The following is a 14,752-nucleotide window of genomic DNA, read 5'->3' on the forward strand; positions in this document are numbered from 1 at the left end:
CTGGGAAAAACCACCTCAGGCTGGCCCCAGAATGGGGTGGGAATGGAGATTTTGCAGTATCCTTCCCCTGGAGTGGGGTGGGAATGGAAATTTTGCAGTATCCTTCCCCTGCCACACCCACCAAGCCACACCACACCGCGCCCAACAAGCCATGCCCAAAGAACTGGTAGTAAAATAATTGGGATTTCGCCACTGGATGGGAGTCTATAAAGTGGCCCTTCACTCTAGAGCTGTAGGTATTTTACCTCATTACTCTCAATCTCCCCCACCCCCATGGTTGAATGCATGGCAGAGGTGAGATTGTAATGAAACGGAGGTGAGGCAGGAGACTTATTGTATCCAAAGTGGCTCTTATTCCAATTAGACTACCATGAATCTCTTTTTTTAAAAAAATTGGAATAGGTAAGCTTGGAACTAAGAAGAATTAAGCAGACTTTTTCGACACCAGAATTTTTTTTTTTTTAGAATTTTTTTTTTTTGAAAAAATTAACCAGAATTGTTCAGTGCCATTGTCATCAGCACTTCTAGAGGAAGTTTTAATGGCTTCAACAATAAGCTGATGTTGGATCAAAGTCTTTCCCACTGAGATTACTGCTGGCAGCGGCAGCAAATTCTAATGCTGAAAAGAAGTATTGGATTCAAATGTACCTATTATGCCTGTTCCAAGTTGGAAGACCATAGCATCCATCAGGAATTATCTGTAGGTGTGAAATATAAAGAACCCAGCTTGGAAGTATTTCCATATAATTTTTGATTTTGGGCCTGAGATCAATCTTGCCAGACTGAGGACTCTGCATCTACAGTGTGAACTATTAGGAGGGGCTGGCTTCATTCCCTTTCTCTCACACATGATACCTGGGCTAAATTACCTCTTACTCTTCTGGAATGCACTTCCTCCCTTCTGGGGAATCATCTCCTCACTACATTCCATACCACAGATAAAGGTCATGTGACACATACACCCCAGCGTGCTTCAACCATCATTAATACAGGCCAATTGCCAAGCACCCAAATTTTGATCATGTGACTGCAGGGATGCTGAAACATTCATAAATGTGGGGATCGGTTGTAAGTCACCTTTTTAGCATCATTGTAACTAAAACAGTTGTTAAATGAATGGTCATAAATTGAGGACTATCTGTAAATGCATTGTTTTATTTTGACAGTTAAACAGTATAGAATGAAGTCTGCAGAAAGGGAAAAACAAAGAACTTTTTGAGACATACCTAGAAGTGCTAGAAAATGAATAATATATGTTCCACCAGGGGCGGGTTTCAAAACCCATTGCTACTGGTTTGCTCGTGGGTGCTTGCACGTGACATTTCTGCACAGAAAGCGTCTGGGCGGAGCCTCCCACCGCTGCTGCTACCGGTTCACCCAATCTGGGGCTAACCGGTAGCAACCCACCACTGTGTTCCACCTTCAGTGGATGTATTCTGTCACTGAAATATAGCAGAACAACATTTTATGTATAAGGTTTTTTTAAAAAATCAGGTTATAATGTACTAGTAGTACTAATAGTGACATAGCAATGAATTTTAACCTGATATGAAGAGATAATAATTCCTAACCCCACTGGATTAATCTCTGAGTAGTTAGAAAATTACTTGAAGGGAGGGGGGGGGCGGGATCATGGCTCTTTTAAAAAGGATTTCTTTCTACCTTTCTTTACAGGATCTCCCCTATCTAGCCAACCTGTTTTAATTACTGTACAGAGGCAGCTGCCACAAACTATGAAACCTGTCACATACACTGTTGCAACTCCTGTGACAACATCAACGTCCCAGCAGCCTGTAGTACAGACGGTTCATGTTGTTCATCAAATCCCAGCTGTATCTGTCACAAATGTGACTGGATTAGCACCAGCAAATACTTATACTGTAGCTGGGCAAGCAGTGGTTACACAAGCTACAGTGATGGCCCAGCCTAAAGGAGAACCTCAAGAGAATGGAGATCACAATGAAATGAAAGGTAAAAATAATATAATGATTTATTGAAATTTCATGCTAATTTCTTTTATATATCATAAAAGAACTGTGATGTTTACTTGCAACTTTTACCATTTCAAACATTTACCTAATTTTTCTCTCTCTAGTTAAAGTGGAACCTGTACCCGCAGTTAGCCATACAACTCTAGGAGCTGCCAGTCGCATCATTCAGACATCTCAGACTACACCGTTACAAACGGTTACTCTAGTACAACAAGCACCTCTAGGTCAACACCAGCTACCAATAAAAACTGTAACGCAAAACGGAACACACATAGTACCTATCACCACAGCAATGCAGAGTCAGGCTAACGCTGGTAAGCATTTTAAATTGAATGTTAAGAGTCACAAATTACCCATTGTAAAAATAATATCCAAAATAAATTCATCAGTGTTTCCTCATATTGTTGAATATTAACTACATGTAACTTCTATTTGGGTCTTATTTGTAGTCTAAATCTTAATACGTCTTATCATAATCATTTTTGCCTATCTTGTTTTTCTTCCATACTAAATTAGTAACTGGCATTGCATAAGTAGTTCTGATTGGCAAAAAAAAGTCTCTGGGGAATGTACTTCTTGAAGAATAGATGTCCATGTTATATGAAATTGCTTTTGAAATTGAAGTAATGCATGTAATGAAAATGTGAAAAAATACAACTAAAGATTGTATATTTAGTAATACTTGTAATATTATTTTGAAGTCTGTTAATAGGTGTGTGAAATGCTGTGTTATCATTTAATCTTACATGAACAGGTCTTCAACTTATGTCCTGCATCCTACAATGCCATAAGCTGTTGGGGAACTTCTTTGTTTAGATTGATTAAAATGTGCATGTTCAAAGTTAACAAAGTCTGATATAAGTTGCTGGCTTTTCAATAATTTAACATTAATCTTGAAGATTCAGATGACTTAAAATGAGTAGAAGTTCCTCATTGCCATGACATTAAAGAGGATGGGGGAGAATTGTGTGTGATAAATAGCAAATTGTGGATGTCATTTTGCTAGGATTGCCTAGCAGTGACTACTTTTTGAGTTCTTATGAGCTCAGTGGTATTATCTATTAACTCAGATATTATCTAAGCACCTTGTTTTCTGTTACCTTACTTTTTAATTTCCTTCAGATTTTTTAAGCATCAGTACCTTTTTCCTGACTCGCTGCTCCGACAATCCTACATATGGGTTGTTTGAAGTGTGATTGGATATACTGAGTCCTCATCATTTTTTCCTCTGCAGTCCTAGTCCCGCCCACTGCTTGTTCCTGTCAGTCTTTTTCACTCAATGGATTGGACCAGACAAGCTGTGAGGACATGCCTACCCCAATGGTCCCCAGCTTTTGACTCAGTCTTAGCTAAAGACAGACATGCTTTTATCTAGGTCTCCTATTCCTGGATCCTTCTCCAACCTTTTTCACTGATATACTGCCAACAGAACAGCTCCTTCACATCCTTGACAGCTGTACCACCACCTAATACAGTGTGAAGAGCTTTTAGCTTGAGCCCGCTGAGGGCCGTTCAGCATCAGGTCAGATCACCAGGAGGTAATTCTGACAAGGCGGCCAGTCGAGCTTGCTTGCAGTGCTAGCTGGGGCTTTTGCGGAGCCAAAACAGCGCTCCTGGTGAGAGCTTTGAAGCTCCGCCATTAACTGAGGGAGGCCAACTGACAGGCTTGTCATCAAGACTGCCGCCACTGCGTAATCAGAGGAGCCCCCGACGATCGAGTTCCTATCCAGTTGCCAGACATGCTCCCAAATTGCTGCCTGCCGCCGTTCTTTCCGCCTTTCAAGGTGAGCCTGCTCGGCGGGAACTTCAGAATGAAACCACTTTGGCGCAGAAGAGCCTGGACAGGGCAAGGAAGGACGGAGCGGCTTCTGGGGCCTCTGGATCAAGGCCCACAAGCCTAAAAGCCAGAGCAAAGCTGTCGCAGAGCTCCAGGGTCATGGCCAGACCTACTAAGGCGGCAGAATGAGAGGCAGCAAGGTGCCAGAAGGCCATCGATCGGGAAGTGGCCAGGGTGCTGAAGGAGGCTGACCATAGGAAAGCGCCTCCAGCCCTCAGTCAGGCAGTTTCCTGCCAAGATGAAGGACAAACATTGGGGCAAATTGAGGCATTTGACAGCAGGCCTCCACAGGCTCTATCTCCAGATGGCGCTGGAGAGCAGCATTTGACAGCTGAAGCCATTCTGCCCAGCAACAGTGAGTCACAGTTTGGCTCATATCCAGACCCTTCCTCTTCTGCCTGGCAACAGCCTTCAAGGCAAAGGGCTTCCTCAACTTTTACCCCGACTGCAGTGGGAATCCGCTCAGGGGAAGCCCAGGAATTTCAGTTTCCTTCTGGCATGGAAGCCTTAATATCTGAGGCCATGCAAAAGGGGATAGCAGCCGGTTTACAGCAAAGCCAGAGAGCTGCTTCAGTTAGTTCTTACCATCCCTTGCCCCTGGCTTTCCACCTGGGGTCCCAGGCCTCGGGGGACTTTTTGCCCATGTAGGAGCCATACTCCCCTGCTTCCTCAAATCAGTCACCCTCAGAGGAAGAGATGCCCAGGGAGTTAGAACTTTCAGAAGACGAGGGCTTAACACCTTATCAGCCAGCTTTCACTGGTGTTTTCCGGCCAGCCTTATTCAAATCCTTGCTGCACAAGGCTAGGAACACGGCACACGTGGCTGGACATTTGCCAGGTCCAGAGCCGCCACCTGATACAGCGGAACCTGTGGGCTCATTGTTTTCATAACCAATGGCAGAGGCTGAGATGGTGCATTTGCCCAGAATATTTTTGGACGTAGTGCAAAGGCAGCAGACCTCCGGGGGCAGGAGCAAACTCCAGCTCGCTGGACAAAAGGTTCTACAATGTAGGCCCAGACTTGTCCTGGGCACTTCAGGGGCATGCGGTGGATGCCCCGGTGGCAGCTTTAGCTGCGCCCCCCATAATGTCATATTCACCAGAGGATATCCTCCAGCCTGAGGACAGACGGGCGGAGCAGTCCTTAAGGAAGGCCCACCAGGCCGCTTGGGCTGTAAAAGCTTCCACTGCAGCATCCTTCTTTAATAGAGTGTTGTTCATTTGGCTGAGGCAACTGCAGGACAGAATTCCTGTGACTGATGTACTGTCTCATCAGGACCTGAACAATTGTCAGATGCCATGGAATTTTCTGCAAACACCACGCTCAACACAGCATGGTTCGCATCTAAAACCATAGCCTCTACAATGGCTTCCAGGCAACTCCTGTGGTTCCGCCAATAGCAGGCGGATGCCCAACATAACTGGCGACTGGCCTTCGCCTCATTCTTGGAGCAGTTATTTGGAGATTCCTTGGATCCGATACTGGTGGAATCGTGGGACAAATGTAAGGTCCTCCCATCCCCTTCCCGGCAGGCGGATTTCTGCCCACAGCCTTATTTCCGCCGCCAGTTCTTTAGAGGGCCAGATAGTGGGTTTGGGCCACAGAGACCACAGCGCCCCTTTATGCAAAGGCAGGACCAGCAGCAGGACCGGGCAGGGAGGTATAAGCAGTTTCCCCCTAAACGGCCCTTTTGAAGGGGGAGCAAGCTGTTCTTTCAGACGCCAGAAATAATTATATCCCCGGCTCTCCTATTGGGGGATTCCTGGCCAAGTTTGACAGACAATGGGAGAGCACTACTACGGATGCATGGGTTCGGGAGACGGTCTGGTTGGGCCTATCCTTAGAATTCCTCTCCACGCCTCCGAGGTTTTTTATTCCTTGCCTTGTTTCGGGGAACAAGGTCAAAAGGGGACTTATGGAAACTGCTATTCAATATCTGCTGGAGATCCAGGCGATCTAGACGGTTCCTGAGGACCAATGGGATGGGATTCTATTCCATCCTCTTTGTAATTTCGAAACCCTTGGGGGGAAGGTACATGGCAATTCTGGACCTAAAAAGACTGAATCGCCTTGTCATCTACAGGCAGTTCAAAATGCATTCACTTCAGTCCATCTTGGACGGCGCAGGGAGGGCGACTTCCTCACCTCTGTTGATCTCACAGAGGCTTATCTCCATGTCCTGATTTTATCAGGCCATAGGCAATATCTAAGGTTTTTTTACGCAGGCTGTCACTATCAGTATATGGCACTGACTTTTGGCCTATCTTCAGCGCCCAGGGCTTTCACAAAGTTACTAGCTGCCTTGGCTGCGCACCTACGGACTCTCCCCGTACGGGTCCAGTACTACCTGGATGATATTCTGATCCAGTCCGCTTCTGAACTCCAGGTGTGGGAGGATCTCAGAATCACTATCCAGGTGCTTCAGGACCATGGGTTTAACACCACCAAGAGCCATTTATCACCAACTAACTGGTTACTACATTTAGGTGCGGAGATTGACACCCTGGCATGCAAGGTGCACCTCTCCCAGGAGCGACAGGTGAGCATAAGCGAATTGGTGGGCCAGATCAGGAGGGACCGTATGGTGTCTCTAGCCACACACTCGTAACTCCTGGGTAACATAGTGTCCTGCATTTCCATCATGCCTTGGGCATGCCTGCATGCCAGGTCTCTCCAATGGTTCCTCCTCCCTCACCAGAGGGCAGGCAGGAGCACTTCCCTATCCAAAGTTAGGTTACCACCGGAGGTGATTAGTTCCCTGGAATGGTGGGATTCCCCAGCAATCACTAAGGGATGTATCTTTAAAGAGCTGGAGCATCTGACGGTTATGACGGATGCCAGTGTCTTTGGCTGGGGGACGCATGTCCAAGATAGACTGGCCCAAGGGCAGTGGTCGCAGACTGACCTGAGCCACAATATAAACTGGTTGGAACTCGGGGCAATCCATCGGGCCCTTCGATAGTTCCAGACTATAGTGTCAGGCAGGCATGTCTTAGTTCTGACTGACAATGTGGTTGCTAAGGCACATATTAACAGGCAGGGAGGAACCCAGTCCAGGTCCCTTATGAGAAAAGCTGAGAGGTTATGTGTCTGGGCAGACAGGCTCCATTTGTCATTACAGGCAGAGCATATTTCAGAGGCCACAAATATATAGGCAGATTGGCTCAGCAGGGCCACAGTTGATCATGTAGAATGGTGCCTGCATCCGGCTTTATTTCAAGAACTGACGGAGCGTTTCGGACTACCAGTCGTGGACCTCTTTGCAACCATGGACAAAGCTCAGTTGACAACGTTTTTTGCGAGGTTTGTGGTTCCGGGAACAGAAGGGGCCGATAAGCTTCGCAGCCCTTAGCCATCGGGGCTCCTCTACGCCTTACCCTCCCTTCCCCTCATCCCAAGGGTAGTAAGAAAGATTTTGGTGGAACGGGCGGAGGTGCTTCTTCTGGCTCCGCACTGGCCATGGCAACCATGGTTTGCTGATTTAGTCGCCCTCTCGGTGGCCAGCCCTTGGAGGATACCGCCGGACAGTCTCCCTCAGCCAGGAGCCTTGGTCCACCCGGGCCCATAATGGTTCCAGTTGACCGCCTGGCGTTTGAGTGGAGGTCTCTGACCTAGGACAATTATTCCTCCAAGGTGATAGACATCATACAAGCCTCAAGGAGGGCTTCCATGAACATAATCTATGACGTGATCTGGAAGGCATTCTGCTTCTGGTGCTCCAGGTCGTGCTTGAATCCTACTTCGGTGTCCGTGCCTCAGATACTGGAGTTTCTTCAGGTGGGGCTGGACAAGGGGCTATCGCCCAACATGATACGTCGCCAGGTGGCTGCCCTGTCATCGGTCCTTACTTGCGGGGGGTTCCTTGCTCAACACCAGACCACAGGTTCATCAGGGGCGCAACGAATCTACGGCCTCCAGTGGTTCACCGATACCCTACTTGGGACCTCACTAAGGTACTGCAGGCGCTGACCAAGGCCCCTTTTGAACCACAGAGAGAGGCCATATTGTGTTTCCTGACCTGCAAGGTGATCTTCCTGGTAGCCATAACATGGGCTTGACGGATATCTGAGTTGGCGGCACTATCCATCCAGAGAGATCTCTCTATGTTCCACCCTAACAGAGTGATCTTGCATTCGGACTCTTTCTTCATACCGAAGGTGAACTCATGGTTCCATAGGGCCCAGGAGCTTAATTTGCCCAACTTCTGCCCCAATCCAGTGCATGCCTTGGAAAAGAAGTGGCATATGCTGGAGGGCTCTGGATTTGTATCAAATGAACTTCCACTTTCAGGAAGACAGAGTCGTTCTTTGTGTCGTTCCAGCCAGCCTCCCTAGGAACCAAGGTCACACCATTGACCCTGGGCTGCTGTATTTGGGCGTGTATCGTCAAATCATACGAGATACAGGCCCTTCCATTGCCCAAGAGTATAACGGCACACTATACACAAGGAATGCAGCCACAAGTGCGGTGTGGGCAATGCAAGCCTCTCTGGAAGAGGTTTGCCGTGCGGCTACATGGTCCTCCCCATCCTCTTTCGTCTAGCACTACAAACTGGACAGCTATGCCTCGGCTGAGGCAGCCTTTGGTAGGCAGGACCTCCAAAGGGTGCATGTGGATGAGGGGACCTCGGACAAGGCTGCGGCCCACCCGTAAGGACAAGACCACTTTGGTATGTCCCATTCCTGGATGCTATCTCCACTGCAGTGGAGAAGGGGCATTGGTCTTACCTGATACGCTCCTTCTCATTGCGTGGAGATAGCATCCAGCCCCACCCTGATGCTGGGCTGGCCCTTGGTCCATTGGAGGAAGAACTTATGACCGAGGCATGTCGGGTCTGTCTCTATACCTTCGCCAAAAGCTGGGGACCGTTGGGGTAGGAGTGTCCTCACAGCTTTGACAGACTCAGTCCTATTGGCTAGCAGATGAGGATAACCCATTCATGGATGCTATTTCCACACAACGAGAAGAAGCATATCGGGTAAGACCAACGCCCCTTCTCAGCTTTTTCCTCCAGCACTACAATTCAGAGGCATCAAATATTCTTTATTCAGCCATTCCAATAGTCCAAATTTCTAGTTCTCATTTCATGTATTGTTAAAGTTTGGATTACAAATACATGAATACTACCCAGCCATATGAGATAAATTCAGTTGTTAAGAATTTTTTAGCATTGTCCTTTTTTGGTACTGGAATATAAAATTATCTTTTCCAGTCCTTCAGCTACTGTTGTGGTTTCCAGACCTATTTATACATTGTAAGTAGCACATCTTCTTGTAAATTTTAAATAGTTCTGCTGTTTTTTATAACACTAGCACTTTTGTTATTAGCAATATTTTTAGGGCTCATTTAACCTCACTTTACAGAATATCTGGATCCAGTTCACTGCACAAATGTTTGTTATCAATATTGAGATCTTTGGTCACTTCTCCCATATAGAGTTGATCATCAGTTAATGATCACTCATTCAGCAACTGTTCAAATTTTCAAGGGTGCTAAACAAATAGTACTTACGAGCAGTTCTTGATGTTCTGGTCATTGCAGTATCCCCATGGTCACTTGCCTAGCTCACAGTTACAAAATCACAGCATCCCACAGTAATGTGATCATGATTTCCAACCTCATTTGCTTTCAACATTCAAAGACAATGGGAAGGCTAGCAGCAAGTTACAAGTGGCAACTATATAATATCCTTGTTTAAGAACTGCAGGGGATTTGTTTAATGACACTACTAGAAGTGTCAGAATAAAGTGTCCCTAAATGACACAGTCACATTATTGCACTTGACAACTGCATTGTTTAATGATGACTTCCCATGCAGTTATTAACTCTGTCATTGCATTACTTACTTAAATGTTTTTTTTCCCTCATTCAGAATTCTTGCTTAGGTGAAGGCCATACTGTTGAAATATACAAATACTACTGAAACCTAAGCATAAAAGATCTAATGATGGCTGCAGATGATTTGGGGATGGGAGAATAATCAGCTGAAGTTTTGGTTGATTTGTACTCTGGAAAACCAGTGGTGAAATCCACTTACCTTTGCTACCGGTTGGGGAACAGGAGTGCGCGGGAGCATGCACTATGCACGCGTGCACCTCTTCTGTGCATGTGCAGAGTCTTATGCACATGCACATGCACATGCGCAGAAGGTCAAAAACGGGATGTAATGATGTCTCGGTGGATGGGTGGAACCTCCCACCGCCGGTGCTACCGGTTTGCACGAGCTGGATAGATCCAGCCGGATTTCACTGCTGTGGAAAACCATTTAGTGAAGCAATTCTGCCAGAGACATGTACTGTCAAAGAGAAGATTGGATCCACGTCTGGTGTATCACAATGTCCTGCTCAATTTTTTTAACTAGTTTATTTTGTGGATAAGGAAAAATCCTTTTTGGAAGCCATGAGATGCCAGAAAAGAATACTAAATACAGTTCTTAATACCCCCCAAATAAATGTATAAAAAAGTTAGTAAACAGTCTGTTATAATTTCTCTGGTCCAATTTCCCCCAAGATATTACCACCTCTCGTTTCTCCTTTTAACAGATTGTTACAAAATCTGATCTAGTTACTGCATAACATAGGATAAAAACTTTGAAAGAAAAGGATTTACTTTCTCCTTCTGTTCCATCCCATTTATACCTAAAATCAAAGGGAAAGGAAATTGCAGAGCCACACCTGAGCCTATTTTTTTTTTTTGACAAATCTGACAAATCATTTGGTTTTCATTATATCTGGATTTCTTCTCATTTTATTTTTTCTATCATTATATTTCAGTGATTAATTCTAAGTTTTTACATTGTCACATTTTTATGTATGCCTTCAAGTCAGTGTTGACTCCTGACAAGTGCCTTGACAAGATCCCTCAGCTTTCTTGGATTTGATTTGATCATTTGATTCATATTCAGATGAGCTTCAACTATTGCAGTAGTCCAGATTGTTTCTTCCTAGCATCAAAAAAGCTACTGAAAGCTATTTTCTCAATAGGGACATAACCAAAGAACTGTTGCATTTGGTCCTAAGGCATTTGAATAATTGGAAGATTTTTGCTAAACTACATATGACCCTGTTTCAAACTTACAGTGGCTGCAGCATATGGGACCCTGTGCCACTTAGGCCTGCTCCCATGCCTCCTGAAAGCAGCCACCATTTTCAGTGCTTTGACAATCCCTCTGACAAATGGCAGCTGCTTTCAGAGCTTTCTGCCAAGATCAGCTGGCCATTGGGAGATTGCACACCTCTCCTAGGCTTTGGAGAAGCCAGCTGCCTGCTTGCAAAGGCAACAGCTTCAGGACCAGCTTCCCAAAGGCTTTCCCTTGCTTAACCCCCCTTCCCCCAAACTCACATTTATTAAAGAAAGAAAACAAAAACAAAATGCTGGGAGGGACAGACCCTCCCCCATTAGAGGCTGAAATTAAACTCTCTGCCTCTGCTTCCCCCCCCCATCTCAATCCCTTTTAACCACCTAATTTGCTAAATTTACTTCATGCCTGGAAAGAGGGTGACAAAATCTGTAATTTGCTTACCTTGGTGAGACACTGCCAGGTTGAATGAAGATATAGGAAAGGAGGAAATCAAGCAAAGAAAATCTTTCTGCAGCTTGTTTGCCTTAAGGAGCTGAAGAAAAAGTTCAGCTCAGAAAGAAAGTGGAAGCACAAACCTGCACCAAACCACCATGGTAGAAGCTGGGTTCTAAAGGAAGTCAGAGAGGCAGCAAAAAGGCTGCCATGCTGCTTTGGAAAGCAGCTCCCAGGGCCTCTCCCACTTGTTAAGTACCATTGAACAACTCACATTCCTTTAATGGTGGCATGGGGAGAACAGAGGCTGCCTCACTTAAGAGTTGTCACCAATTGTGACCTTAATGGGCAGGCTCCATTACAGTTGTAAATCGAGGACTATCTGTATCTGCGTAGATATGGTCCCTTGAATATGGCCACACAAACTTATTTCTTTGTAGCCCAATTCATCATTGGAAATTTACTGCTGATCTCCACAATTTTAAGGTGAGTTTAAGTGCTGCAAGTATTCATTCAAAGTAGAGCTTATTAGAAGAGTTTAGGACAAATTTTAATCTGAGATTTGTGTATTTTAGGTAATGTAATACTTGGTTTCAGGGCAGGGTGAAATCCAAAATTTTTTCCCTACCGGTTCTGTGGAAGTGGCTTGATGGGCATGGCAGGGGAAAGATATTGCAAAATCTCCATTCCCACCCCACTCTGGTCAGCCAGAGGTGGTATTTGCCGGTTCTCCAAACTACTCAAAATTTCCGCTACCGGTTATCCAGAACCTGTTGTATTTCAACCCTTGTTTCAGGGTAAGTGTTAGTGGTGATTTGCCTGGGTTTAATATATTCTCTCCCTTCCCTTCAATTCTTTTTCAGCTGCTGCAAGTCCATTACACATGTTAGCAACTCATGCATCTGCATCCGCCTCTCTTCCAACGAAACGTCAGAATGGAGATCAGTCTGAACAGCAAGACTTAAAACGGATCAAAACGGAGGATGGGGAGAACATAGTCATAGCTGTGAATGTTGAAACCCCACCTGTGGCAGTGAATGAACAAAGCAACAAGAACTAGGAATGTGGAGGAATACGTCTTTTAAAAACAATGGTCCTTGGTGCCAAAATGAGACCTTTAAACATCTAAACTCTTGAACATGTTCTCTCATGGCGGGGAAAGGGGCCCTGTGACTTCATCTTTCAGCACTGAGAAACACAGGTGGCCTTAGAACTCCTTAATTTAAAAAAAAAAAAAAGTCTAAAAGATCCTAGTCCGGAGGCTGTGACCCCTCCCCCTTCCATTTCTCCTTGCTGTTCCGAAGAGACTCTTTATACATACATATACATTGAGAGGAAAAAGTTGGGGAAGATAGCAACTTTAAAAACCTATTTTAAAGATTGAATATTGGAATATATCCCAGCATGATAAGTTCTTCGCGTGATTGGATTTCAAATGATTGTATATTCCTCAAAGGGAACAGAGGCAAGGAGCCATTTCCAACATCTTGGCAGCTAGCCTTTCATAATGACCTACCCAATGCAGTTGTTGGTAGATATGCAGTATTTTGTTGTTCACATGTGGAATTAGAAAATTTTGATGTGTACTTTCATTTTTTTTTTTTTTCAAAATAATGGGGTCTTTGACATTTCAGATCACTCCATTTCTACTCCAGAAACTTTGGAATCACATACTACTTTTCATGTGAAATTTTGTTTGGTAAAACCGAATGTAGGGTTTTTTAACCAATGGAATGATTTAATTTTGTCCTGTTAAAGTTCAGATAAAGCTAATTTGTTACATCTGCAAATTTTCATATTTTAGCAGTTGCCTGATAAACTTAATCAAATTTTATTACCTTGTGTAGTGATCAAATGCTTCTTTGGGCTTGCATGTTACTGATTAGAAATACAGTGTAAATGAACTGTTAACTGACGTAAAGAACTGCTATGAATTTGACCAGAGCTGCACTTATCTGTTTCTCTTTCTTGCTATCTTTTGCTGTTTGTTACTTTGTGTTGACTTTGTCCCTGGCAAATTTTTCCAGTCTAAAGTAAAAAGAGTCTCGCATAATATTGTGTATGTTTAAAATGACAGACTGTTCATTTAGAAAAAAAAAATCTTTATCACATGTCCTTTTAAAAAGATAAAAATATCTTGTTAGAGATATATTGAATATTTTTAAGCTAAGCAACCACCAATAGAAATATAACTTAATGAGTTTAACTTTTGATGTCCTACAGAGACCTTGTGAGGTCTTCATTAAAAAGTGGCCACTGTAGTTTTCTAACAGTGGCTACTATAGTATAATGAAATAGTTTTCTTTTATATGTGTTTGACAGTTGGAATATTTTAAAGGTTTCTTCTCTTGAGTTGTGAAAGAAGAATTCATGTTTTGTTACTGAACTAAACTAACAGCTGAGACTGTTCTTTTGTCCAATTCACATAGTTTCTTGTCCCTTTCACATATTTAAGGTGAGTTAAAGGTGAAGACTGGGCTTTAACCTTTGATTTGTCTTTTGCTTTTTTTTTCTTTTTGGGCTATAATTTATATGTTTTTATCATTTCAAGAAGAATCTGTATTTTGATGATGGACTGAAATGGCTTGGAATGGCTTACAATTTTAGTCAGTTTTTGGAAATGTTTTATCAGAAGACCAAATATGACAAATCTGTACCAAGTATCATGTTATCCCACACGGTAGAGCTGCTGTTACACTGTCAATGAAGATAATACATATTAAACAGATTATGAAAAATTGATGTACACTAGCTGGATTTATAACAGCCACTATAGGCTGGGTGAAGCAAAACATTTTCTGTATCTGCAGCATTCTACTTTTTGTGCTGTGGTCATCTAATTAAGAAGTAATATTGCATTATTAATAAAACATTGGTTATAAAATTACTATTTCATGAATAATTAGGAAAAATACTGCAAGTTTTTGAATAAAAAAATCTGGTAAAATGTTTAAGACAATCATATGATTTAGATTTGGAAGTTCTCTCATGTCACTGTAGTCTTTGTAGTTTATGAACTAGGTAGAGAAGTTTACCAAAAGAATTTAATTTGAAGACTCTGTTAAATCTATTGCTCTTACCTGTTGCTAACCTTTCTTTTTCTGCTTTCATGGCTGTTTTAAACCTGAGCAAGATGTTCCAGAAATTGTTGCTTTTTCCTGTTATTTCACTCTTAGAAATATTTGAATGCTGAAGAGTAAGTTATAGGGCAAATTTACTTTCTCCTCTGATGCCATAGCTCTTCTGCTATGACAACAAATACTTTCTTCCTCCTCCCTCCCCCCAAGCTGTCCAAATCTGTTCCAGAAGTTTAGGAAAACCCATGTTTCAGATTTTGAGGGCATATTGGGAGACATGTGAAAATAACCTTCATTCAGGGCAGGAGTCAAGCTGTGGACATGAACACAGTG

The 14,752-nt window shown here is 43.7% G+C and overlaps 1 protein-coding gene across 2 annotated transcripts in view; it reads left to right on the top strand.

Annotated features, from left to right (window-relative positions):
* The window catches only part of FOXK2 (forkhead box K2), a 58,262-nt gene extending 43,971 nt beyond the window's left edge, over positions 1-14,291 (top strand). For both annotated transcript variants that reach the window (XM_070937439.1, XM_070937440.1), the window contains exons 7-9: positions 1,675-1,971; positions 2,096-2,305; positions 12,206-14,291. In XM_070937439.1, the coding sequence (XP_070793540.1) occupies positions 1,675-1,971; positions 2,096-2,305; positions 12,206-12,402 (704 nt within the window). In that variant the 3' untranslated portion in view covers positions 12,403-14,291. The remainder of the gene's footprint in view (positions 1-1,674; positions 1,972-2,095; positions 2,306-12,205) is intronic.
* The last annotated feature ends 461 nt before the right edge of the window (positions 14,292-14,752 follow it).

This window comes from Pituophis catenifer, unplaced genomic scaffold (genome assembly GCF_029215685.1).
Source record: "Pituophis catenifer annectens isolate HBS135680 unplaced genomic scaffold, rPitCat1.0.hap2 SCAF_2, whole genome shotgun sequence".
Taxonomy (NCBI): domain Eukaryota; kingdom Metazoa; phylum Chordata; class Lepidosauria; order Squamata; family Colubridae; genus Pituophis; species Pituophis catenifer.